At 39.4% G+C, this 23429-nt stretch overlaps 1 protein-coding gene across 3 annotated transcripts in view; it reads left to right on the forward strand.

Annotated features, from left to right (window-relative positions):
* Window positions 1-12088: 12088 nt before the first annotated feature.
* Window positions 12089-23429, forward strand: part of CEP120 (centrosomal protein 120) — a 76756-nt gene continuing 65415 nt past the window's right edge. The window contains exons 1-5 of one of the 3 annotated variants that reach the window (XM_050795531.1): window positions 12089-12423; window positions 12908-12988; window positions 17376-17532; window positions 19741-19855; window positions 23282-23423. In XM_050795531.1, coding sequence (XP_050651488.1) covers window positions 12940-12988; window positions 17376-17532; window positions 19741-19855; window positions 23282-23423 — 463 coding nt within the window. In that variant the 5' untranslated portion in view covers window positions 12089-12423; window positions 12908-12939. Of the gene's footprint in view, window positions 12424-12550; window positions 12652-12679; window positions 12811-12907; window positions 12989-17375; window positions 17533-19740; window positions 19856-23281; window positions 23424-23429 lie in introns of those variants that run through there. The other 2 variants (XM_050795532.1, XM_050795533.1) reach the window with 2 other exon arrangements.

Raw genomic sequence — 23429 nt, forward strand, 5'->3', positions numbered from 1 at the left:
TAGTTAGGTGCCAAAATAATTGTGGCACACCTGTATTACATTTTGATAGAAAAATCATCTGCCCTTCAAACATGCTTATTTGGGGGTTTCCAATTTCTCTTCATTAAATTCAGCAGTATTTATTTTGCAGACTGCAGATCCACAGGCATATTGCCATCCATCTTCCATTATTTACTTACATTTAGTTTGCTAGATTCATACATTTCTACATGTTATAATAGCATATGGCCACAGTGGAAATAAAGTATTCAAGCTGGCTGAATATTGATCATCGAGATTTAAATTGATTTCCATTTTGCTGACACAAGAAAGTAGGAAAAAAGATTGCTGCACCAAAAAAGAAAGCTGTTAAATTAAGGGAAAATGCATTAAATTGACTCTATTATTTTGGGTGTGGAGTTCATGTTTGAGATTTTAGGAGGGAGGACAGTATCTGAACTACCAACTAATTAGACAACTAATGAGATGATTTGTAGGTTCTACTTCTAAAAATCTAAAACATTTGAATCCAAGGAGACTTTGTTTAGGGGAAGAGGGCTTGTTAACAAAATATCTTAATGAGTGAAGTTTTGATTGAAATAAATGCCGTAGATGGATACATTATCAACTTTGAATAAAGCCATGGTCGACCTATTTGAGGGGGGTGGGGAGATGAAGAATGTACTGAATAATTTTTCTCTCATTACTGGATATCAAGTTAAAGTGTGTTTGATTTAAATAGATTTGAAGTTAATGAATAAGAAAAACTGCTAGGAAGTTCCATCTCTTTATATCAAAATGATAACATTAGGGACCCATACTCATGAAAACCAGGTTGGGCAAGGAGAAAAGGTAAATTGAGCTAGGCAGAAACGCTTGAGGGGAAAGAACAAGAAAGGAAACATGACCACACGTGTAAGATGAGTGCACTCTAAGCTCTACTCTTAGAAGCGGTAAGTTGACTGTTTGCAGGGGATGACAATTGGATCTATTGAGCTCCATTTGTTATACCATTTAATGCTTTTTAAGTGGAAGCAAACTCAAGCCCTGGAATGTCTGCTCAGTTTTCCTAAAACTTAGGAGGTTACTTTAATTTAAAAAAAAAAAAAAAGAAAGAAAGAAAGAAAAAAGAAAAAGAAATCACCAGCAAACTCTACTGAAAATAGATATGTGATAAATTTATTCAATTCCCCTGTGTACATTCAAAGGTAAATTTTTCAAGATAGATAACAATGTGGATTGGGGTATTTGAAATTTGAAGAAACTCCTGGGAATCTTATAGTGCCTGATGTTTCTACTTTGGTCCAGTTGGGAAATAGGAGAAAGTCCTTGAAAACCTCTGATTTCCACATAAAAAAATTGAAGTTTAGAAGTCTGACAAATGAGAAAGCTACTAGCCAAATACAATAAAATATTATAACATTTTATTGTGAAGAAGTGAATATTCCAAGAAAGTATTTAATATTTTGATTCATTTACTTTATAAAAGAGGATATTACTTGAATATATCATGTCGGATTAGATTTAACAGTCAGTCCATCTACTGACTAAAATCTATTATGTATCATGTTGAGCGCTTATTGTATACCAAGCACTATTCTAGGCCCTGGGGATAGAGAGGTGAACAGGTGAACAAACAAGATACCTATCTCAGGTAACTTAATAGATTGTACTTCATTGGCACTTGTGCTAGCAATATAATGACACTAATTTAAACAAGGATTTAGCATGCACTATATCAAAACTCTTAAAATTCACAACAAAGAAATAATAACAAACACATAAATTTTTTTTAGAGGATGTCTTGGTCTGTCACCCCAGGCTGGAGTGCAGTGGTGCGACCTGGGTTCACTGCAACCTCTGTCCCCAGGTTCAAGCAATTCTCCTGCCTCAGCCTCCCGAGCAGCTGGGACTACAGTCACCGGCCACCAGGCCCAGCTAATTTTTGTATTTTTAGCAGAGGTTTCACCATGTTGGTCAGACTGGTCTCAAACTCCTGACCTTGTGATCTGCCTGTCTTGGCCTCCCAAAGTGCTGGGTTTACAGGCATGAGTCACCACGCCCGGCTAATAAAATATCTTTTTAACTTCACCCTGCTGAATAGACATCATTTTTGTGTGTTCATATTCCTTGATAGAGATAACCGAACCCAGTTTGTTAATAAATGCTGCCTGGATGGTGAACAAAACTATAATAGTCTATATCTTGATCCTTTGTAAATGTTATATAAATAAGAAGTAGTAGAAGTGGCTGACAAATACGTATGTTTTCAAAAAACATTCAGAAAATACCACTCATTGTATCAGTGGGTATTGGTTTAAGTTCTTCAGATGTCTAGATTTTTAACCCCCCTCCCCTCCCGCTTCCTTCCCTCTCTCCCTCTCCCTCTCCCCTCCCTTCCCCTCCCTTGCCCTCCCTTCCCCTTCCCTTCTCTTCTCTTCCCTTCCCTTCTCTTCCCTTCCCTTCCCTTCTCTTCCCTTCCCTTCCCTTCCCTTCCTTCATTCCTTCCTTCTCTCTTTCTTTCTCTTGTCCCCCTCTTACTCCCTAATGAAATATCCTCTGGTTGTCAGGCTTCTTGTGGTACTGCCAATGAAAATGCTAACATAACATATAAACTTAATATTATATCCCTCCCTTTTCTTTCTTTTGTTCAATTTTTCTTCTTTCTCCTCTTAACACTTATAGATTAGACATATTTTCCAATGTTAAACTATTTACCCTTATCCCTTATATCCCTCCAAAATCATCTGTTTACAGTCACCTTAATATTTGAGCCTTTTCCCAAAGCATTACTGTAAGTCTTTCTCTTCTCCTCCTGTGCAATAAATAATTTTCTTTCATGTTATCAAAAAGCTTCTGAAATCAAATAAATGCATCATAATGTTTTTCTTAATGCATCAAAGAATGGCTGGCAATTTTCTCAAATGCAATTTGAGTAAGACAATCTCTCACAGCCACATTTTTCTTTATCTGCACTTAATTATGTATTCATTATTGTCTTCTACACATATAAGAATTATGTCTCTATTACTCTATCACTGGTGTAAAGATCTAACATTGTTATAAATTTAGCTTCATTTATTTATTAAATAGGAATTTATTGAGTCTTTACTATAAATTTATTCAAGACACTTCTAGGCACTAGGAATATGGTAATAAAAAAAGACACATTTTATAAGTTACTATAATTTACATTTGTCAACTTTTGGAAGATTATATTTTTCTTAATGTTAAGCCTGTAAATGTTGACATTACAGATTCTTAGCCAGAAACTTTTTTTTAAAGAAATCACTATTTTGTATCTCTGATTTCACTAATCTGGGATATTAATCAATTTTATAATTAGCAAACGTACTTCACATTCGTAACCATTTATAGAGTACACTAACATTCTGTTTTCACACTCAGCAATTATAAGGGTACTTCTCAGTTAAACATTCAACCAAATGTATCTGGAGTAACTAGAATATCCAAGTGAAACTTCCTAAGAATTTCATTCACTATATTGATGTTAACAACGATTTTAACATGTAATTGGAATAATAACTTTAATCTTCTTCTACCATATGGAGCATAATGTGGAAGTAGCACGTTACTTTCTCTTAAACATTAGGAAATGTTTCCCTTTCACTATTCCAAACAGCTTTCAATGTGAGTATGGCTCAAGAATGTAGGTGATGAGCTTCTCAAAGGTTCCCCAAGTTACTTCTTAAGTGCAGAAGAGGGTTAACATAGACATGGTTTCTGTAGGTTACAGGCTGAAGATATAATCCAAAACAAATTACTTTGAGGTATATTTAATATTTAAAAATCATGCAAGGCCATGTGTGATGGCCCATGTCTGTAATCCCAACACTTTGGGAAGCCAAGGCGGGTGGATTGCTTGAGCCCAGAAGTTTGAGACCAGCCTGGGCAAACACCGTCTCTACAAAAAATTAAAAAATTAGCTGGTCGTGGTAGTGCCTGCCTGTAGTCCCAGCTACTCAGGAGGCTGAGGTGGGAGAATCATCTGAGCTCTGGAGAGTGAGGCTGCAGTGAGCCATGATCATGCCACTGAACTCTAGCCTGGCTGACAGAGTAAGACCCTATCTCCAAAAATAATAATAAATAAAACATGCAAATGTTTATTGTATCCGCATAGGTTCTATTTTTTTATTATAAATACAATGTTTTAATTTCTTACCATTGATGAACATTGTTGCTCTACAACATGATACATTGTTTCTACTCCAGTTTCCTGGCACAGCTCCATGTTCTCAGGGTACTTTGAGAATAACTTGGGTAGCTTAACATAAGCACTCAGAAGACCTGAGCTCTGATTGTTATCAAATTGCTCAGGTTATCAAACTTCAGATTTTCTCATCTGTTAAAACATGGTAAAACTCCTGCTTTTCCCTCCACGGTGTTGCTTAGGAGATCAAAAGTGGCAATATGTATGATTGGTTTATTCAACAATCTGAACTAGGGTCAAGTACAAATATGAAATAGTTCATGTTTTCTCCAAATACTGCTTTCAGCTATGTTCCACTGAGTCTTTTTCCCATCCCTTATTCACAACTTTGTCAGATCCCATAAGCTTTCTGATCACTTCCAGCTATTAAAATGTCAGTTCATTCCATTTTGATCTAATTTAAAATTTAATCTCATATCTTTTTGAAGTCTCATCTCCTCCTACCCCTCCAATTTCAGCAAAGTTGCTCTCTGAGGGACTTGGATTGGAGAGGGAGTGGAATCAATTTTTTTCACTCCTTTTTTGGGGAGCCTTTTCCTGGGGATCAGAGACAGACTACAAATATCCTTACCTTAGTGATGTGGCTGTGTTCCTCACTTGTCTCTTGCTCTTTTTCTGTTCAGGATCCATCTGTCGCTGATGCTAAGTGGATCCCAGATAAATGTAGAGTCTCTCCTGGGACACAGGTGTTATTTCTTGGGTTGATGTTGCAGAGTGGTGGAGTGGGGGGTCCCAGTGCCATATATTCTGTTCTGGGAGACCTGCATAATGCAGTGACTTCTGACATCTGCTCAACTCTTCTGAAACCAAATCAGTTCTTATTTTGGATTCTATACCAGGTAACGTTATGCTGCTTCAGTCTTCTCACTGGGTGGCCTGTCAACTTGGACACCAAAATAACTGAGAGTGACCTGCCATTATATTCTTTTCACCCACAGGAATCTCACACATTTTTGCCACGACAAATTTGGACACAGGCTGCTAATCAATTAATCATCTCTCTCTCTCTCTCTCTCTCTCTCACACACACACACACACACACACACACACACACACACACACACACACACAGTCTTTCTCTCTTTTCTTTCTACTCAAGCATTCATGGTGAACTGCTGATCAGCAGGTTCACCCATCTCTGTGAGAGGTTCCCTTTACCTGCCCTCTTCTACCTGGCTTGGGGGTGAGAAAGGGAAGTGCTCCCACCTTCTAAATAGAAAGGGCCTCAGGCTTATCACTCAATACTCCTCTGCCCATCATCTAGGAATATAAAGTTAGGTGGTGCTAAACTGATGGCTGAAGGTAGCAAAGTCAGTGTCATCTCCTCTTACCAAGACTGGGAGTGGTATCTGTGCCTCAGTTTCCTTGGGTGTTCTTTAGAGAAGGGGGAAACACCACCTCTGTGTCATCTTTTGGGTCATAGGTGGTAACACTAAGGCAATAAATAAAAGTCACCATTCAACTTCCTGTTAACTGTTACACTTGCTAGATGCTTAGAAACATACACATTTATGCAAATACAAAGCATTATGTTGGCAGCAGATACACCTACCATAATTCAGGAAGAACAGTTTTGTGGCTGATGCAATAGTCAAGGGATAGAGCTTTGTTATACCCCTAGTGAAATGGGTGACTCAGCTTACTAGCTGCTGGCTGCGGAAGCTTCTTGTGCAGTTGCTTAATGTATGATGGAGGCTTTTCTCGTCTCTGAACCCAGATTGTATGTTTAGAAACTTCCTCTGAATTCAAAGGGGAAGGGGGTTATTATTGACTGTTGTTATAATTTATTTATTTATCTATTTTGTTCTTTGAAACACAGAGAAGTAGGGGATAGTCTTATAACCTTCAGGTGTACTTGTAATGTTAGCATTAAATAGAACCCTTCTGTCAGAGATAGCTTGTAGTACAGAAGATTCTGTGTTGCCATTTACTGAGATCAGACTTTTATGGGCCCAAACACTGACCCAGAGCCTGGGGAATTTCTTCACCAGAGAGCTGAGTAGGCCGGCACCAGCTCTTCCTCTGCTATTGGCTCCAGTGTGTCAAAAGAAAGATTTTTGGATGAAAAAAAAATCCACACACATCAAACATTACACAATAAGTGAATCAAAGTCCCACAATGTCATGTAGTGTTTCTCAATGTCACAGTGTTACAGAGAGGGGTTCCAGCATCTACCATCTGTTCCAATCTCTACTCCTAAAATGAAACCTGTTCACAAGTAAGCTGTCTCTAGAATGTGGTCATTTTGCCAATGGTATAGTTTTTTCAAAGCAAACCTGAGTAGCATTTTTTGTTGGCCTGAAACCCTTTGCTACAGTTCCAGAATGTCCCTACCTCTGCCTTTCCTCCATAGAGTAGGGGGCATTCTCCCACCCTCCACTCTATACCTTGCCTCAGGGAGAGCCACTGTGACACACACCACAACAGAGTGGCTCAATGCTCATCTCAGCCTAAAGTTATCCCATGAAGCTTAGAACACAAAGGAGAGTGTGCAAGAAATGTTGCTTTTCTTTATACTCAAATTCAACCCCAATCTCCTTCTGCCAATCAACAGGAAATTCAATCTCAGTAATCACTGGGGCTTCCCTCTCCACATACATAGTGTTGGGCAAAGGTGTTGGAGTTCTCACACAGAGCAAATATTGGGGGAGGCCTTGCTGGCTCTTGCCTTGCTGGTCACTGATAAGCTGAGTCCGTCAAATTAGGGGCATAAGAATCTATGCCAAGGATGATAAACCAGGACCTAACGTCTCACTTCCCTAGGGTTCCCACGGGGCCACTTTCTGTGTCTGTCCCCTCTCCAAGACTCTGCCAAGGAGTGGAATGTTGGTCTCCACTATACTTTCATTCATCCTGTTTCTTCCTAGCTGTAGGCAATCTCTTTTATTTACTGCTCTCTTTTCTCTTCCGCTGACACCTATCACAACCATCTCAATGAATTTGGCTGTAGGTAACTAACCTGTGGCTGGCAGAAGTGTTTGGTCTGGCTCATGCAGTGTTTTTTGTTTTATTTTGCTTTGTTTTGTTTTTTTGAGACAGAGCCCTGCTCTATCACCCAGGCTGAAATGCACTGATGCAATCTTGGCTCACTGCAACCTTGCCTCCCAGATTCAAGCAATTCTCATGCCTCAGCTTCCTGAGTAGCCAGGACTACAGGTGTGCGCCACCATGCCCAGCTAATTTTTGTATTTTTCATAGAGATGGGGTTTGGCCATGTTGGCCAGGCTGGTCTTGAACTCCTGGCCTCAAGTGATCTGCTTGCCTCAGCCTCATAAAGTGCTGGAATTATAGGTGTGAGCCACTGCACCTGGCCTGCTTTTTGTTTTTAAACTAAATTTCATTACTGGCATTTAAAAATTGCATGAGTTCACATAAAAAATCTATAATTCTATCTCCTTATGAAACTTACAATCTGTCTTATTGCATGGCAATGATCAGCTGGAGCAGAGCAGGGCTCCTCCTTGAGACAGCTATGTGCCATACTTCTGCCCTCACCCCGCTTCACTACTTGATCACACCTGACCTGCAGGATGGTTTGACTTTGGCATGCTCTACTGTGGTCTTTCACAGAAGTCAAGGAGATATTATGCATTGCAGACCTGTATCAAAATATCTCACATAACCCATAAATATGTATACCTACTACGTGCCCACAAAAATTAAAAGCAGCCAGGGAGAGAGGAGCTGTTTTGGGGATATCACCAATAGAACATAAATATAGGCCAAGGTGAGGGAATATAAAGGGTCTGGTTAACTTCGTAGAACCAAAGAAAGGGAACAAATATCAGAATAATCCCACAACAAATTATCCCTCCATACTAACAATAAAACTAGCTACCACATTTGGAGATTTCATAGTGGCCTAGGTCCCTCACAGAAGCAATCCCATTTAATTCTGACAAAAACCATGTGAGGAAAGGACTAATAACCTGTTTTACAGATGGAAAAACTGAGGTTCAGAGATAAGTGACTTGGCCAAGTCACAAAGCTCATAAGTCATGCTACTTGAAATTCAGGGACATATGGCTCTTTGATACTGGGTTATCCTGCCTCTCTTATGATAGATGATAGAGGCCCTACTTCCAGGGATCAAAGATGCCCAAATTAATTGCCAAGTTTAATTACAGTAAATCCTGAATTGAAAGGTTCTGTCTTCTTGACACTAAGCGATGAGGACTAGTTATCACTTTTACTCCCATTCCCTCTTTCTAATGTAGTAATTTTAGAAGCACCTCTTGAAGTTGGGTCTGGCACCAAGCTTTTACAAACTGCAATTATTCAATAGACGTGCTAATTTTATTAGTCTTTGGGAGCTTGCCTAAAATTTTACGAAGTGTATGTGTATTTTTGTGTATACAGTGGAAAAGGCTGAGGAAGAGAAATATAGCTCATAATTCCTCCTGTGGTGGTCGACAGAAGTGGTTAAAGAGAAAAAATATAGAGAACTACTACAAAGTAAAATGTTTTCCCAAAAGGTAAAATAGCTACAGCAAAGAAAGGCTTAAAATATGTCAAAATGCTTTGTTTTGTTCTTTTTTTGATAGAAAGTTATGGAACTAGAAAGCCACCTAATATGATTAGTTATTAGGTTGACAAACTAATGAATTCAGAATCAAGCCTTTAGTCAAACCTGTCAGTTTCACCCACGCGCGGTGGCTCATGCCTGTAATCCCAACGCTTGGGGAGGCCAAAGCAGGAGAATCACCTGAGGTCAGGAGTTTGAGACCGGCCTGGACAACACGGTGAAACCCCATCTCTACTAAAAATACAAAAATGAGCTAGATGTGGTGGTGTGCACCTGTAATCCCAATTACTCAGGAGGCTGAGGCAGGAGAATCACTTGAACCCTGGAGGCGAAGGTTGCAGTGAGCTGTGAGCCAAGAGCGTACCACTGCACTCCAGCCTGGGTGACAGAGCAAGACTCCATCTCAAAAAATAAATAAATAAAATAAAAAAACCTGTCAGTTTAAATTTATAAGTTTATAGTGTAATAAATCTCATATTGTCTTATAGATAAAAATTACATGTTACTAGCATTTACTTTCATATTTTGAAGCAGTAATTGGTACTTTATAAACTTATAACAAGATTTTCCCTCATAAATCTAAGCTTAAATGTGATGATTTATACTAGAACCGAAGTCACTACTGTTTAATATCACATATGAAAGGAAATTAGATTATAGAATAACAGATATAGATGATGATAGGATTATAATTCCATTTCTAGATGGGGAATTTTGTATCATTGATTTTGTACATTCTGTTAAAGACAGCACCAGGCCAACTAAATTGGTGACTTTTCAGTAGCTGTGCTGAAGTGATTTTAGGAGTAATAATGTTGTTCATGAGGAAAATCCAAATAAAGGGAATCATGTGAAATTTACTACATGAAAAAGTTCGTTTCTTTAATTTTAATAATTGTCAGATTTTTTATGACCTAAAACTATTCTATGGCATACAGTAATGGTTTATAATCTAGGTTTGAAGCCCTTCTGGATATCCTAAAGCAAAACAACAAGGTATGCTGATGGACAGTTCCTGGCTCTTTTCACAGCTACTACTTAAAGGTCTGAGATTGTTCATATAAAAAAATAACAACTAGGTGGCATTTACTACATTTAAGTCCTGTACTAAATAACCATGCATACTATCATTTTATAGCTGAAACTGAGGCTCAAAGAGGTAAAGTGATTTGCTTAAGGTCACCTGGCATGCAAATAGCAGAGGTAGGTCCCAAACGCTGATCTTCTGGGGTATTCTATCCATCAGAGGTACTTGGGCCTCTCTTTGTCTATAATGCTGAGTACTGGCTTACACCACTGATAACATTATATTTGCTTGTTGTTAATTTGTTTCCTAATCTTTAAGTGTTGTTAATGTGTACGTATTTATTAGACCTCTCAACAGAGGATATGTTAAACCACAACACTGGTATTATACAACAAAATTTAAACTGGTAAACTGCAGACACGACCAGTTTCTTCAATAAAGAATTTCAAGAAAAAAAAGTAGGACTGGGTACCTGCGTTAGTCTGTTTTCATACTACTATAAAGAACTGCCCAAGACTGAGTAATTTCAAAAGGAAAGAGGTTTAATTGACTCAGAGTTCAGCATGGCTGAGGAGGCCTCAGGAAACTTACAGTCATGGCAGAAGGCAAAGGGGAAGCAAGGCACCTTCCTCACAAAGCAGCAAGAAGAAGAGTGAGTGAGTAAAGGGAGAAGAGCACTTAATAAAACCATCAGATCACCTGAGAACTCACTCACTGTCAGGAGAATAGCATGGGGGAAACCACCCCCATGATTCAATTACCTCCACCTGGTTCCTTCCTTGACACGTGGGGGTTGTGGGGATTACAATTCAAGATGAGATTTGAGTCAGGGCACAAAGCCTAACCATAGACATTAAAAAGGACAAGAGACACACCAATCACTGTATTTTGGAATTTGTTTGGATCCTGATTTGAAAAAAAAACTGCAAAAAAATTATTAGACAATCAGAGAAATTTGAACAGTGTATATTTAATGGGATTAAGAAATTTTTGTTAATTATTAGGTGTAACAATGGGATTGTGGTTAAATATTTAATATTTTAAGATTCTTTAAAAAGTGTTTATCTTTTTTTTTTTCCCCAGACTGAGTCTCTCTCTGTTGCCCAGGCTGGAGTGCCGTGGCATGATCTTGGCTCACTGCAACCTCTGCCTCCTGATTTCAAGCGATTTTCGTGCCTCAGTTTTCTTGTTCCTCAGTCTCCCAAGTAGCTGGGATTTCTGGCTTGCACTACCGCGCCTGGCTACTTTTTGTAGTTTTAGTAGAGACGGAGTTCTGCCATGTTGGCCAGGTTGGTCTCGAACTGCTGATGCAAGTGATCCGCCCACCTCGGCCTCCCGAAGTGCTGGGATTACAGGCGTGAGCCACCACCACGTCTGGCCAAAAAGTCTTCATCTTTTAGAAGTACGTATCCAAAAAAATGAATTGATGTGATGTTGGGGGTTTCCTTAAAAATAATATAACAGATGAAGATGATTGGTCTTAAGTTGTTAATTGTCGAAGCTGGGGTCTGGGTACCTGGAGGTTCATTATATCATTCTGCTTTCTTTAAAGTATGTTTGACATCTTCCACAAAAATCATGCATTGTTCAATGATGAATGCAAAGTAGATCATTACTTTGATTTTACATTGAATAGTGCTTCATTTTAAGAATGCCTGTGACAGGACCTGAAAGGACCTTAGAAGTAATTAGTCCAATCTCCACATATTTCTCCTTTTCTTTTGGGCAGAAAGCAAAGAAGAAAGAAGAAGAAGAGGAAGAAGAAAACAATAGTGATGTTGTATTATTTGCTCTCAAAATAACTTCTACATTTACAAAACAAGAAAGTAATAGGAGAAGCCGGACTTATGTTCACTACCTAGTGCCATCTCTACAGCTTTATTTTTCTATTATGATTTACTTTTGTTTTCTGAAGCAGAATCTTTCCCAAACTTAATGTGTCCACGATCGCTCCAACCAATTTGGTTATTTAGGTTTCAAGCTAGATAACCTCCAAAAGAATTTTGCCTTTGACTTGAATACATGCTTCATGCAATTTGAGTAGTATTTAGGAGGCCGTTCCCTTTACAAGTCTTGAACCATTTCTTAAGTCTGAATTTGGGAGACGTTAAGTGGAAAGGATCGGCAGACAGCATCTCAATGCCTTGTTTATGTTTGGTTTTGACTTTGCTAGTAACTTTGTGATCGGGGGTGGAAGAACCTATACCTTTATATTTCATTGCCCACGTGACAATGTTTTTGTTTTAGGGGGAATTTCTAAGGACAGGAAATTCTCGGGGAGTTTACCGTCAGCTGCAACAAGTACTGTGATTACCTTATTGACGCTACTTGTTTTCAAAGGTTGGAAATTTGAGGTGCCGCGTGAGCACGATTTAGGGACTTTAGAGTTTAGATTTAAGTTATTATTTTTCTGTGATTTAATTTTTAAAGCAGTGTTGACACTGGGTGCCTCAACTAAGCTAGGTTTTTTTGTTTTTTTAATTCCCACTAACACAACTCTCAGGTTGTCGCTGAGGCACAAAGCACGTAATACGCTACACTCTTGCTCCTTATAGGCTACGCAGTTTCAGGAAGCGTTTACAGCAGTAGTGCGCCTGCGCAGCTGGTCCCACACCAAGTCGTCCGCCTCTCCCCGTCCGGCTAGCAGAGGGCGCTGTGAGGTAATGAAGGCGTCCCCCTTAGGGCTCTGGAACAGAGCGTAAAAGGGCGGGAGGCGAAGCTCGCTGACGGGCGTTCTAGCCTTGACTGCTCTGTCTCTATCACCCTTTGTCCTCCAACCTCCCCTGGGCACTGGGCCTGCGGGCCTGGTTGCTAGGCGGAAGCTGGGCGCGGCGGCTGCCGCTGCGGCCGCCGGGGCGTTTGAAAAGCGGCTACGCAGGCGGCAAAAGGTCCTCGGGCGGCGGGCTAGTCTCTGCTTGCAGACTGGCAGGGCTGCAGAGCGGCTTTTTCCTTGAGTCGGGGCAGAGTTAGGGTCTGGGCTGGCGGCTCGGGGCAGAGGAGCCGGGCGCGCTGCAGCAGACGGCGGTGGGACCTGGCTGCGGAGCGGGGTCCGGGCATCAGGGACCGGGACCCGGGGCGGGCAGTGGGGGTCCCGCTGGGGGTCTCAGATTACCCGCGACTTACCTGGACCTCACTTCCCCCCAGGCGACTTCGCCCCCAGACCGCCCACCGCAACCATGGTCTCCAAATCCGACCAACTGCTCATCGTCGTGTCCATCCTAGAAGGTGAGCGGCCTGAGGCTTGCTTTTGCAACTGCTGCCTCCCGAGTTTTAAAAGATTAGTGTGGGACCGAGGCCTTGTTAACCTTAAGAACCCTGTCATCTGTGTTTTTATGGTCCCCACAGACTTGTTCAAAGTTGTACGTAGTGAAGTCTGTTAGGCAATTGATTTAAAAATCTCTCCAGGGATATGAGCGCTATTAGGAATAAGTGATATTTAGCGTGACTAGCCATAGCCCCAGAGAATCTAGAGAAAACGATTTTCATCCAAAGCAGCACGTCGATGGCTTTTATATATGAGCTGAACGTGGTCCTGAGAAGCGCGTTTTGATCAGCGGTTCCCAATAATAGCACTTGTAAGAGCTTTGACTTGAATACAGGTTTCCTGCAATTCCAGAGTGTTGCGGAGGCAATTGCCTTTACACGTCTTGGTGGAGGACTCAGGGGACTACAGTTCTTAAGAGGGTATATTATACATTTCTTAAAAAGTGTGTTTTGGGTGAATGACATTTGTTTATTGGGGACTCATTGAGTGTCACACACTGTGCTGGGAATGTAATAACAACAGTCCTGATTCTAAAAAGCTAAGGATGTAGCTTGGAGAGTGTGTCAGCAAATAATTCATCGGGATATGAAAGACCCTGATGAATGACCACCTCTGTCTGAGGAAACTGGGGAAGATTCACCAGAGGAGGTGGCGTTTTTTTGGGTCCTACAGATGATTAGGAATTTGTCAGGTGAAAAAGGGAAGGGCATTCCAGGCAAAGGGAAGAGCAGAGAGCACTTCAAGTATGGAAAAGCAAGACACGTTTTGCCTTGCTTCATTATATTCATTCAGTAAATGTTGCTTACATTCAGTGTAGTTGGAGAACAGATTTGCAAGAAAGTGGAGAGCAGAGGAGATAACAGGTGAATTGAGGACACTTTACGAATAATATGTTAAGAAGGAGTCATCTTGAGCCAGAGCAGAGGCCTGGCTGCATTCTTTCCCCCATGGGAGAGTATTTTATAAAGGCCTGGCGCTGTGTGAGGGACGAGAGCAAAGGAAACATTGTAATCCTAATCTTTGAATTTTGGGACAAGAGACTGACCAGAAGCCATAAAGATTTGGAGCACTATTAGCTGTTAGGTTACTTATTGTTTAAAAACGCAGGACTGAAATAACCTTCAAATTTGGTTAACAACACTTTTTAGACTTAAAACTGACCATGCTATGAGAAAACAAACATCTACTTTCCCTCCAAGGATGTAGAGGTCTGTCCATGTGGGGAGATCACAGGACACAATATGTTGGGGTATAATATTTAAAATATGTGATATGGATTGTAAATATAGGTTTGAGGGTAGGGTGGGCGGGATGGCTGAAGTTCTTTAAGTAATAAGTGAGCTTTAGATATGTGACAGTTGAATTCTATGGACGACCCAGGCCAATCTGACAACCCAGGACATACATGCAGTTCATTTGGGGAAGCTGGTTTTAGAGCAGCAGAAAATGAGGTCCTGAGAGAGGCCTGTTAGTGCTAACTGGGAGAGCCCTGCCATGTGTGTTAATACTCCTGATACAAAGTTTCACGTGAGAGCCTCAGGCTTAAACTAAAAACGTTAGCAGTCAAGGTCTTTCTGACCAGCTTGATTCCCAACCAAGTAACTTGTGCCAGGGTGAGCATGGTGGGTGGAACATTGAAAAGATCAGCAAGATGACCAGGGTGAATATTTAGAAATGTCATGGTAAGAAATGAGCTTGTACAACTAGAGCAAATGGGCCTTGAAAGCCAGTTTAGAATTAATGTTCTAAGAAATAGATTGGCCTCATGTATTCCTAAATAGAATGCTTTTCTCGAGTTCAGTTTAGTAGCAGTGTGCAAGGAAGAGAACCTGGAGTCAAGGATGTCAGTTAGGTTGTTACCACAAACATACCCGAAACTAGCATGTGGTCCTTCCTCCAAACTATTCTTCTCTTTTGTTTGTACTGTATTTCCATTCATCATAACCATGCTGTTGCCTCAAGCCAAGAACCTAGGAGTCATCCTCAGCCTGGATTCACTCTCCATTTCTAACTTCCAGATGGTCACCATGTAAAATTGATTTTATTTCTGAATAATAATAGATTCTACATGTAAGTTTTTGAATGAATGAGTTTCCATTGTGAGTGCCTTGGTAAGGGGCACTCATCATCCACCTAACTTACTGTAATAATCTTTTCAGTAGTCTGATTCTTGAATGTTTTCTTCCTTTCCAGAAACATCTAGACTTCCTCCATTACTCACTGGGGATAATCTTTCTGAAATGCAAATCTGATTTTCTTAAAGTCCTTCAGTGTCGTAAAGGGTTATGTCTGTATTTCTCAGAATGGCATACATGGCCCTTTGTGGTAGACCTCTTGCCTACCTTTTCAGTCTCATTTCCCCTCATGTATTCCCAGCTCTTCGGATTGGCGGAGGACTCGGGACTATAGCCCTTAAGAGTTACTTGCAATTTCTTGACTACACTTTTAGAAATGCCCTTTATTCAAAAGAAAATGGTTAAGCTTTTACCATGTACAAAATTTGGGCTATGTACTAGATTCCAAGGAGGAAGAAGACGGTTTCTATTCTCTCTGTATCACTTCCGCTGCAAGGCAGGCACCTGTTTGTTCCACTTCACATCCTCTGTTCTCAAGCTTGTTGGAAGCTGTTGGTTCTAATAATATGGAAAATGTAGGTTCTTTGACGTATATGACATTTCATTTGAGGAAGCTGGGTATCTTTTGGAGCAGCAGAAATGAGGTCCTGAGAGGGGCCTCTGTTAATGCTAGTTGGGAGAGCTGTGTGATGTGTGTTAATACTCCCAATACAGTTTCAGTGAGAGCCTCAGGCTTAAACTCACAAGGTTAGAGTCAAGGTCTTTTTAACAGCTTAATTCCTACACTTCCCCCACAAGTAGCTTGCGCCAGAGTGAGTAGCAGCAGGGATTTCTTTATTAATCAGTGGATAAAATTCCCCTCACTAGGATCCACCTTACCAGATTTATAAACAGGAGGACTAGTTGACTCAGGGCAAGATTCTTAGTGTTTCTTCGTTGATGTTCTTTAGCTTTCTGTTTTCAGTTTTTTTGGTTGTTTCTCTTAACTAGACCCTCAGGTTTTTTAGAGCAAGTACTCTGTTTTACTCATTTTGCACTCCACCATCTGATATAATACCTGACTCTGAATATGTCTTCAGTAAACATTGATGAAATGGGGTTTAGCAGTACAAATGAAAAGTGATGTGTAGATAGAATATTTGAATACTTCTTGATAGTATACAATGTTGTCCTTGAGAATAGAATGAAGGAATCTATGTGGCTATTTTTCTTTAGCTAATTTGGAAAGTATGCTTTTTTTTTTTTTTTTTTTTTTGAGACAGAGTATTGCTCTGTTGCCCAGGCTGTAGTGCAGTGACAGGATCTCGGCTCACTGTGATCTCTGCCGCCAGGGTTCAAGCTATTCTCCTGCCTCAGCCTCCCGAGTAGCTGGGACTACAGGTGCGTGCCACCACGCCCGGCTAATTTTTTGCATTTTTAGTAGAGATAGGATTTCACCAGGAAAGTATTCTTAACTGAGTTAACGGAAAAATTAAGATGCAGACAAGTTTGTTTTTACTAATTTATTTCCCAGCTCTTCAGATGACTGTTCTCTATTAAGTACTGCTATAGTAATATCTAAAATTCATGTAATCACATTAAGTCTTTAATTCCAGATGTTGTTGAGATCATTCCTACTCAAAGTGTGAACCAAGGACAGCAGCATTCACATCACCTTGGATCTTGTTAGAAATGTGGAATCTTAGGCCCACCCTAAATCTACTGAGTCAGAATCTACATTTTAACAGGGTCCCTAAGTGATTCATGTGCACACTAATGTTTGAGAAGCACATATTTGTAAATTATAGCTTTCTATTTGATTCATGTGTCTTATGAATTATGAAGGTGGGTGTATATGTGAGCCTGCATTAGTGAGGTAGCTTATGGAATGTCAACCACACTTAACAGATACTAGTTTTAAAAAATGCATGTAGGCTGGGTGTGGTGGCTCATGCCTGTAATCCCAGCACTTTGGGAGGCCGAGGCGGGTAGATCACCTGAAGTCAGGAGGTCCAACGTGGCAAAACCCTGTCTCTACTAAAAATACAAAAATTAGCTGGGTTTGGTGGCATGCGCCTGTAATCCCAGCTACTTGGGAGGCTGAGGTAGGAGAATCGCATGAACCTGGGAGGCAGAGGTTGCAGTGAGCTGAGATTGCACCACTGCACTCCAGCCTGGGCAACAGAGTAAGACTCCATCTTAAAAAAAACCAACCAAACAAAAAAACACATGCTAAATGATCCTGTTTGATTTTTGTACACTTTTGATTAATCTGTATATTCTGTTTCTCCAGGTCGCCATTTCCCCAAACGTCCAAAGCATATGCTTGTAGTGGAAGCAAAGTTTGATGGAGAACAGTTGGCTACTGATCCTGTGGACCACACTGACCAGCCAGAATTTGCTACTGAGTTAGCCTGGGAAATTGACAGGAAGGCACTTCATCAGCACAGGTGATTATCATTTTCATTTTAAAGTAGCTTCTTTATTGGTTTCTTGTTTTTCAGGCTGTTATAAATAAATGCAGGTTGAGTATTTAATACTTGCGACCAGAAGTGTTTCAGATTTTTGGAATATCTGCATAATCAAATACCTCGGGGATGGGACCCAAGTCTAAACATGAAATTTATTTGTGTTTTACATTATACACAGTCAAAGGTAGTTTTACATAATGTTTTAAATAAATTTTTCATAAAATGAAGTATGTGTTAAATGCTTGTGTGTGGAATTTTCCATTTGTGGCATTACGTCAGCACTCAAAGTTTTAGAATTTGGAGCATTTCAAATCAGGAATGTTCAACCTATAAATTTTGTATCTCTCATTATGTTATAGTAATAATTACAGTTATTGAGTGTTTTTTTAAATGTGACAGGAAATTTTTAAAGTGCTTTGCAACAAAAACAGTTAAATATCAGAACAACAATATGAAGCTGGTATTTTTATTTCCGCTGTATTATAGATGAGGAAACTGAGGCCTGATAGGTTAAGTATTAGTAACTTGCTTTGAGTCTGTTAGCTTAGTAGTGGTAGAGCCCAGCCAGTCCAGCTCCAAAGCCTAAGCTTTTACACTACACTTACACTGAGCTGTTTGGGGTTTTTTTTCCTTATGTGTGAGACAGTAGATATTCTAGAAATACCTTGATGATACCTACTCAGTACTAAATATGGTTGGAATTCATTAATTCTGTTAATTTACTTATTGTATATTTACCTGGCTTGCCAAGGATATATAGAAGGGTATCCAGTGAAAAGCTATGAAAGTAATTCTATCAAGGTTTCTTTCTAATTAATTTATGTTTGATTTTAAACAAAACCACTTTATTAGTATATAAAATAGACTTAAAGTTATAGCATATATTTTTTGTGAACTCTGTGACTGGAAGCAAGCAACAACAATAAAAGCAATACTCTTATTTATTAAAGGATTAAAAATTATTTTCTTCTGGGAAACATGTTGTCACTTTAATACTTGCTTGTTCTCAGTACTAAATTAAATCAAAATGGAAAGTTAAAGCAAGGAAAACTCAATTTGCCTCTATTGCTAGAGTAGTCCATGGATTTATTTGAAGAATTATTGCATCTTTAGAGAATATCATTGTTGGATTTCCTTTTAGTGGTGTCTGTAATGGAGTCCTGCTATGAGCTGTTAGAGCTTCCATTTTGTTAGTGCCAGGTTAGTACCACTCTGATTGTTGTAGGCTGAGAAAATACAGATAAATTGAATTTATATGTGATGAGTTTGTGCTAAGTGCAGTTCTATAATAATTCCACTAGATAAAAGCAGTGGCAAAATTTATTCAGCTTAATGCATGAGCCAGTTTAGGGGTTCCCAACTAAAACAGAGCCCATGCTAAACAAGCCAATATCATTCGTTCAGAATATTGTCTTAAATTATTAATTTAAATTTTAATTTATTTTATATTCCTGTTTGTTTTTTTAGCTACAAAAGAGCTATAAGCATGTATTTCTAGTTTTATATATGTTGCAGTATAAGAAAAATAAAATAGATCCTGAAAATTCATGATAATTTTTTACTTTCAGAAGGTTTTACACGTTACAGAAGCTTGAGAAACATTGACCTACGTGATGGCTTCTTAGATGAAAGAATGTAAAATATGTTGACATGTTTTGTATAATATTTAGTTGGTGTAGAGGTTAGTAGATATAATTAATAGTTCTTGCCTCTTTATTTTTTTTTTATTTTGGAGTCTTGCTCTGTCGCCCATGCTGGAGTGCAGTGGTGTGATCTGGGCTCACTGCAACCTCCGCCTCCCAGGTTCACGTGATTCCCCTGCCTCAGTAGGGGAATACAGGGATTCTGAGTAGCTGGGATTACAGGCGTGTGGCACCACACCCAGCTAATTTTTTTTTTTTTTTTTGTATTTTAGTAGAGATGGGGTTTCACCATGTTGGTCAGGATAGTCTCGATTTCCTGACCTTGCGATCTGCCTGCCTCGGCCTCCCAAAGTGCTGGGATTACAGGTGTGAGCCATTGCACCTGGCCTAGTTCTTGCCTGTTGAAGAGTTTTTTAGACAATATAAAATAGATATAGTTTTATCCAACAAAATTATAAGTATCTTGATAATAGGTAATATTTTCAAGGCTAATAGAAAGTTTATTAAGCAAAAACCATTTTATTTATCACATGTTTTGTTATAGGCTGCAACGTACTCCTATCAAACTCCAGTGTTTTGCCTTGGATCCTATAACTTCAGCCAAGGAAACCATAGGTTACATCGTTCTGGATTTAAGAACCGCCCAAGAAACAAAGCAGGTATTGCCCTTTTGATGTTTTGCTAATGATTATGTTAGACAGTTGATTATTTTCAGTAGATAACAGATTGATGAAAAGGACGTGAAATACTAGACCTGATCAATCATAGGCTTAAGCTAACATGGCAGTTCTTTTTTTTTTTTTTTTTTTTTTTTTTTTTTGAGATGGAGTCTCTGTTACCCAGGCTGGAGTGCAGTAGCACAATCTTGGCTCACTGCAACCTCCACTTCCCAAGTTCAAGCAGTTCTCCCTGCCTCAGCCTCCTGAGTAACTGGGATTACAGGCGCTCATCACCACGCCTGGCTAATTTTTGTCTTTTTAGTTGGAGTTTTGCCATGTTGGCCAGGCTGGTTTCAAACTCCTCACCTCAGGTGATCTGCCTGCCTCAGCCTCCCAAAGTGCTGAGATTACAGGCGTGAGCCACTGCACCCAGTCAGTATGGCAGTTCTTATGTTTTAGTTTATGAATTAGATTTAGAAGATCTCAACATTTTAATCATTTTCTTGGCCAAGAACTGTCTTTCTCAAAAAAAGTCTCTGAACTCACTTGTATCCAAGTTGCTATTGTCAGAAGCTTAACATGCCTAGTCCCCGAGCTTTCCTTTTAAAGGTGGTTAATCCTCTTCCAATGTTGCCTGCTTCAGTGAATTGTCGCCACTCCCCTTTCAGTTATACAAGTTAGAAATACAGAAGTCTTCCTTGACATTTTTCCTTTTCCTTCCCCCATAACCACCTATTCCAGTTGGGTTTTTTCCCTCCTGATCTCTCTGCTATTCTCCTTTTCACTGCTGCCACTCCAAACTTAGCTGCTATTGTTTCTTACCTTGGCTATCATAATAGCTTCCCTGCTTCCTGCTCCTTGCATAGCAGTCAGAGCAAGTGAACTTATTGAAACACACTTGATGTTATCTAACCAGTACCTCTCTCTCTGCCCCACTACTCCCAAGAAAAGGAACTCAGAATCGTCCTGATTCCTGTGATAGTGACTTTTATTATTTAATATGGTGCTGTTTAGGGCTTTTTTTTTTTTTTTTGAGATGGAGTCTTGCTCTGTTGCCCAGGCTGGAGTGTAGTGGCGCTATCTCAGCTCACTGCAAGCTCCAAGTCCTGGGTTCACGCCATACTTCCGCCTTAGCCTCCCGAGTTGCTGTGACTACAGGTGTCTGCCACCATGCCCGGCTAAGTTTTTTTTAAATTTTTTTTATTTTTAGTAGAGATGGGGTTTCACCATGTTAGCCAGGATAGTTTCGAACTCCTGACCTCATTATCTGCCTGCCTGGGCCTCCCAAAGTGCTGGGATTCCAGGCGTGAGCCACCGCGCCCAGCCGCTGCTTAGGGCTTTGAGTCTCTTCTGCCCTTTTCGTATGTGACTGCCTTTAGAAACCTCCCTTGTGATGTTTCTGCTTGTCTTGGGTCATAATTTTCTTAAGGGGGAAAAAAAGCTAAAAAATTAAAATAATATCTTCTTTTTATTTAAAACTCCTTTCTTGATTTGAATCTTAAATTAGTATTCTGTGAAGAAAAATTTATCTCTTACTAATGTTTTTGCTGCTGATAGCAATGATATTTGCATATGATCAGTCAGCCTAGCCTGAGGTTGGAATAATTTAAAAGAAACTGCAATTTTAAAATGCTTTAAAAGAGGACTTGCTTTCCTCCCATCCTTGGTACTCATTACCTCTCTGCCCCTAAATCTTATCCTGAAAAGGTTTTTCGTTTTTAGTTTTAGACCCTGGGCCTTGATTGGGTTCTTGATGTTTCTCTTAACCACCTTCTCTCATGTAACGTGCAAATGTCTAGAAGACACTTCTGCAGTCAGTTTAGTTGCAGAGAAGGTAAATCCTCTTAGGAGGGTATCTGAGGGATGAGGTCACGCCTTTAAATACTCTTGGCATTCCTTGTCCCCTTGTCCTTTAGGACAATTTGTCAATGTATTTGTAATCAAAGTTAGGGAGAAATGGCTCAGTTATTTAAACCAAATGCTGTATTGCTTATTCTCTCCTGTTTGTCAGCATAAATATTTGAAATGGATGGTACAATATTTGAAGTTCAAAATAAATTGATTCTCCGTAAATAAATATAAACAGAAAAAAATCCAGACTTATTTTTCTGAGTTATGTAACAGAAAAAGTCATCAATTCTCTGAGTAGCTGGAAATCTTTCTTTCAGGCTTATATTCAAAATTATAACATATTTGTCATAAGAAATACATCAACAAACTGTATTATGTGTTTTTATCTTTAAAAAATTAGGTTGTTGATTTTTATTTAAACCTATGGCCTACTTAATTCTGTTTTACTTATCAAACATGACTTGAATGTAAAATAGCAGTATAGGCACCATTTATTAATGTCTTTATATAACAAAGACAATATAAGCACTATCTACTATATCTTTATATAACAAATTATCAGAGTAAAAAAATGCTGAGATGGTGTTCCCACTGACCAGTGATTCCTGCACTAATAATATATGTAGGCATGATATTTTTCAGGTGGTCTTGAGTACTAGAATTTCTGAGGTTGGCCTAGTGGGGATATTAAAATAATTTAGGATGCTTTATTCTGTAAGAAGGGTTTTGTTTCAATATCAGTCAAGTACCTGGTTCATAATCCACCACTCTTCCATCAGTCCTTGACGTTAGTATTTTGTTAATGCTTTTTATTAACACTAATAAGATTTTCTTTTTTCTTTTTCTTATTTATTTATTTTTTTTGCAACAGGGTCTCACTCCTGTTGCTCAGGCTGGCTGATCATGGCTCATTGCAGCTTCAATTTATCACGCTCAAGCAATCCTCCCATCTCAGCCTCCCAGGTGTGCACCACCATGCCTGGCTAATTTTTCGTATTTTTACTAGAGACGGACGGGATTTCGCCATGTTGCCCAGGCTGGTCTTGAACTCCTGGACTCAAGTGATGTGCCCACCTCGGCCTTCCAAAGTGTTAGGATTACAGGCATGAGCCATCCATCCAAGATTTTCCTTTGCTTATTGATATAAGCAGAACGAAGCAGGTCTATGGCAGAAAGAAAAGGTATACTTTTAAAATATGAGAAGATAGAGGTTCAGGAATTAGAAAACTGGTAGTTTTTTGTGTTGCTTAAGGGATGGAGTGACATTGGGGCTATAAGGTGAAAGGTAGAAAGAAATATATTATGCTTTCTTCCTTTTAATATTTTACCTCTTGAAGCATAGAAGACAAGCAAAGAAAACAATTTAAACTTCTACATAGTTTTTCCAGAGGAAAATTCAGCTGATGGCTTCCTAAGGAGGATTAATTTGTTTTGAGAAAAATGTGAAAAAAAATTGTTTATAGAGGATAAAGTACTGAAAAGCTACAAGAAATTTATTTAGAACCATATAGCATTTCCCAATATTTTTTTTCCCTTATTAACTAGTAGGTGTTTTGTTATTTTGTTATTCTCTAGGCACCAAAATGGTACCAGTTGCTGAGTAATAAATACACCAAATTCAAGTCTGAAATACAGATAAGTATTGCTTTGGAAACCGATACAAAGGCACCAGTGGATAGCTTTAAAGCAAAGGGGGCTCCCCCTCGAGATGGAAAAGGTTTGT

Source organism: Macaca thibetana, chromosome 6, assembly GCF_024542745.1.
Source record: "Macaca thibetana thibetana isolate TM-01 chromosome 6, ASM2454274v1, whole genome shotgun sequence".
Taxonomy (NCBI): Eukaryota; Metazoa; Chordata; class Mammalia; order Primates; family Cercopithecidae; genus Macaca; species Macaca thibetana.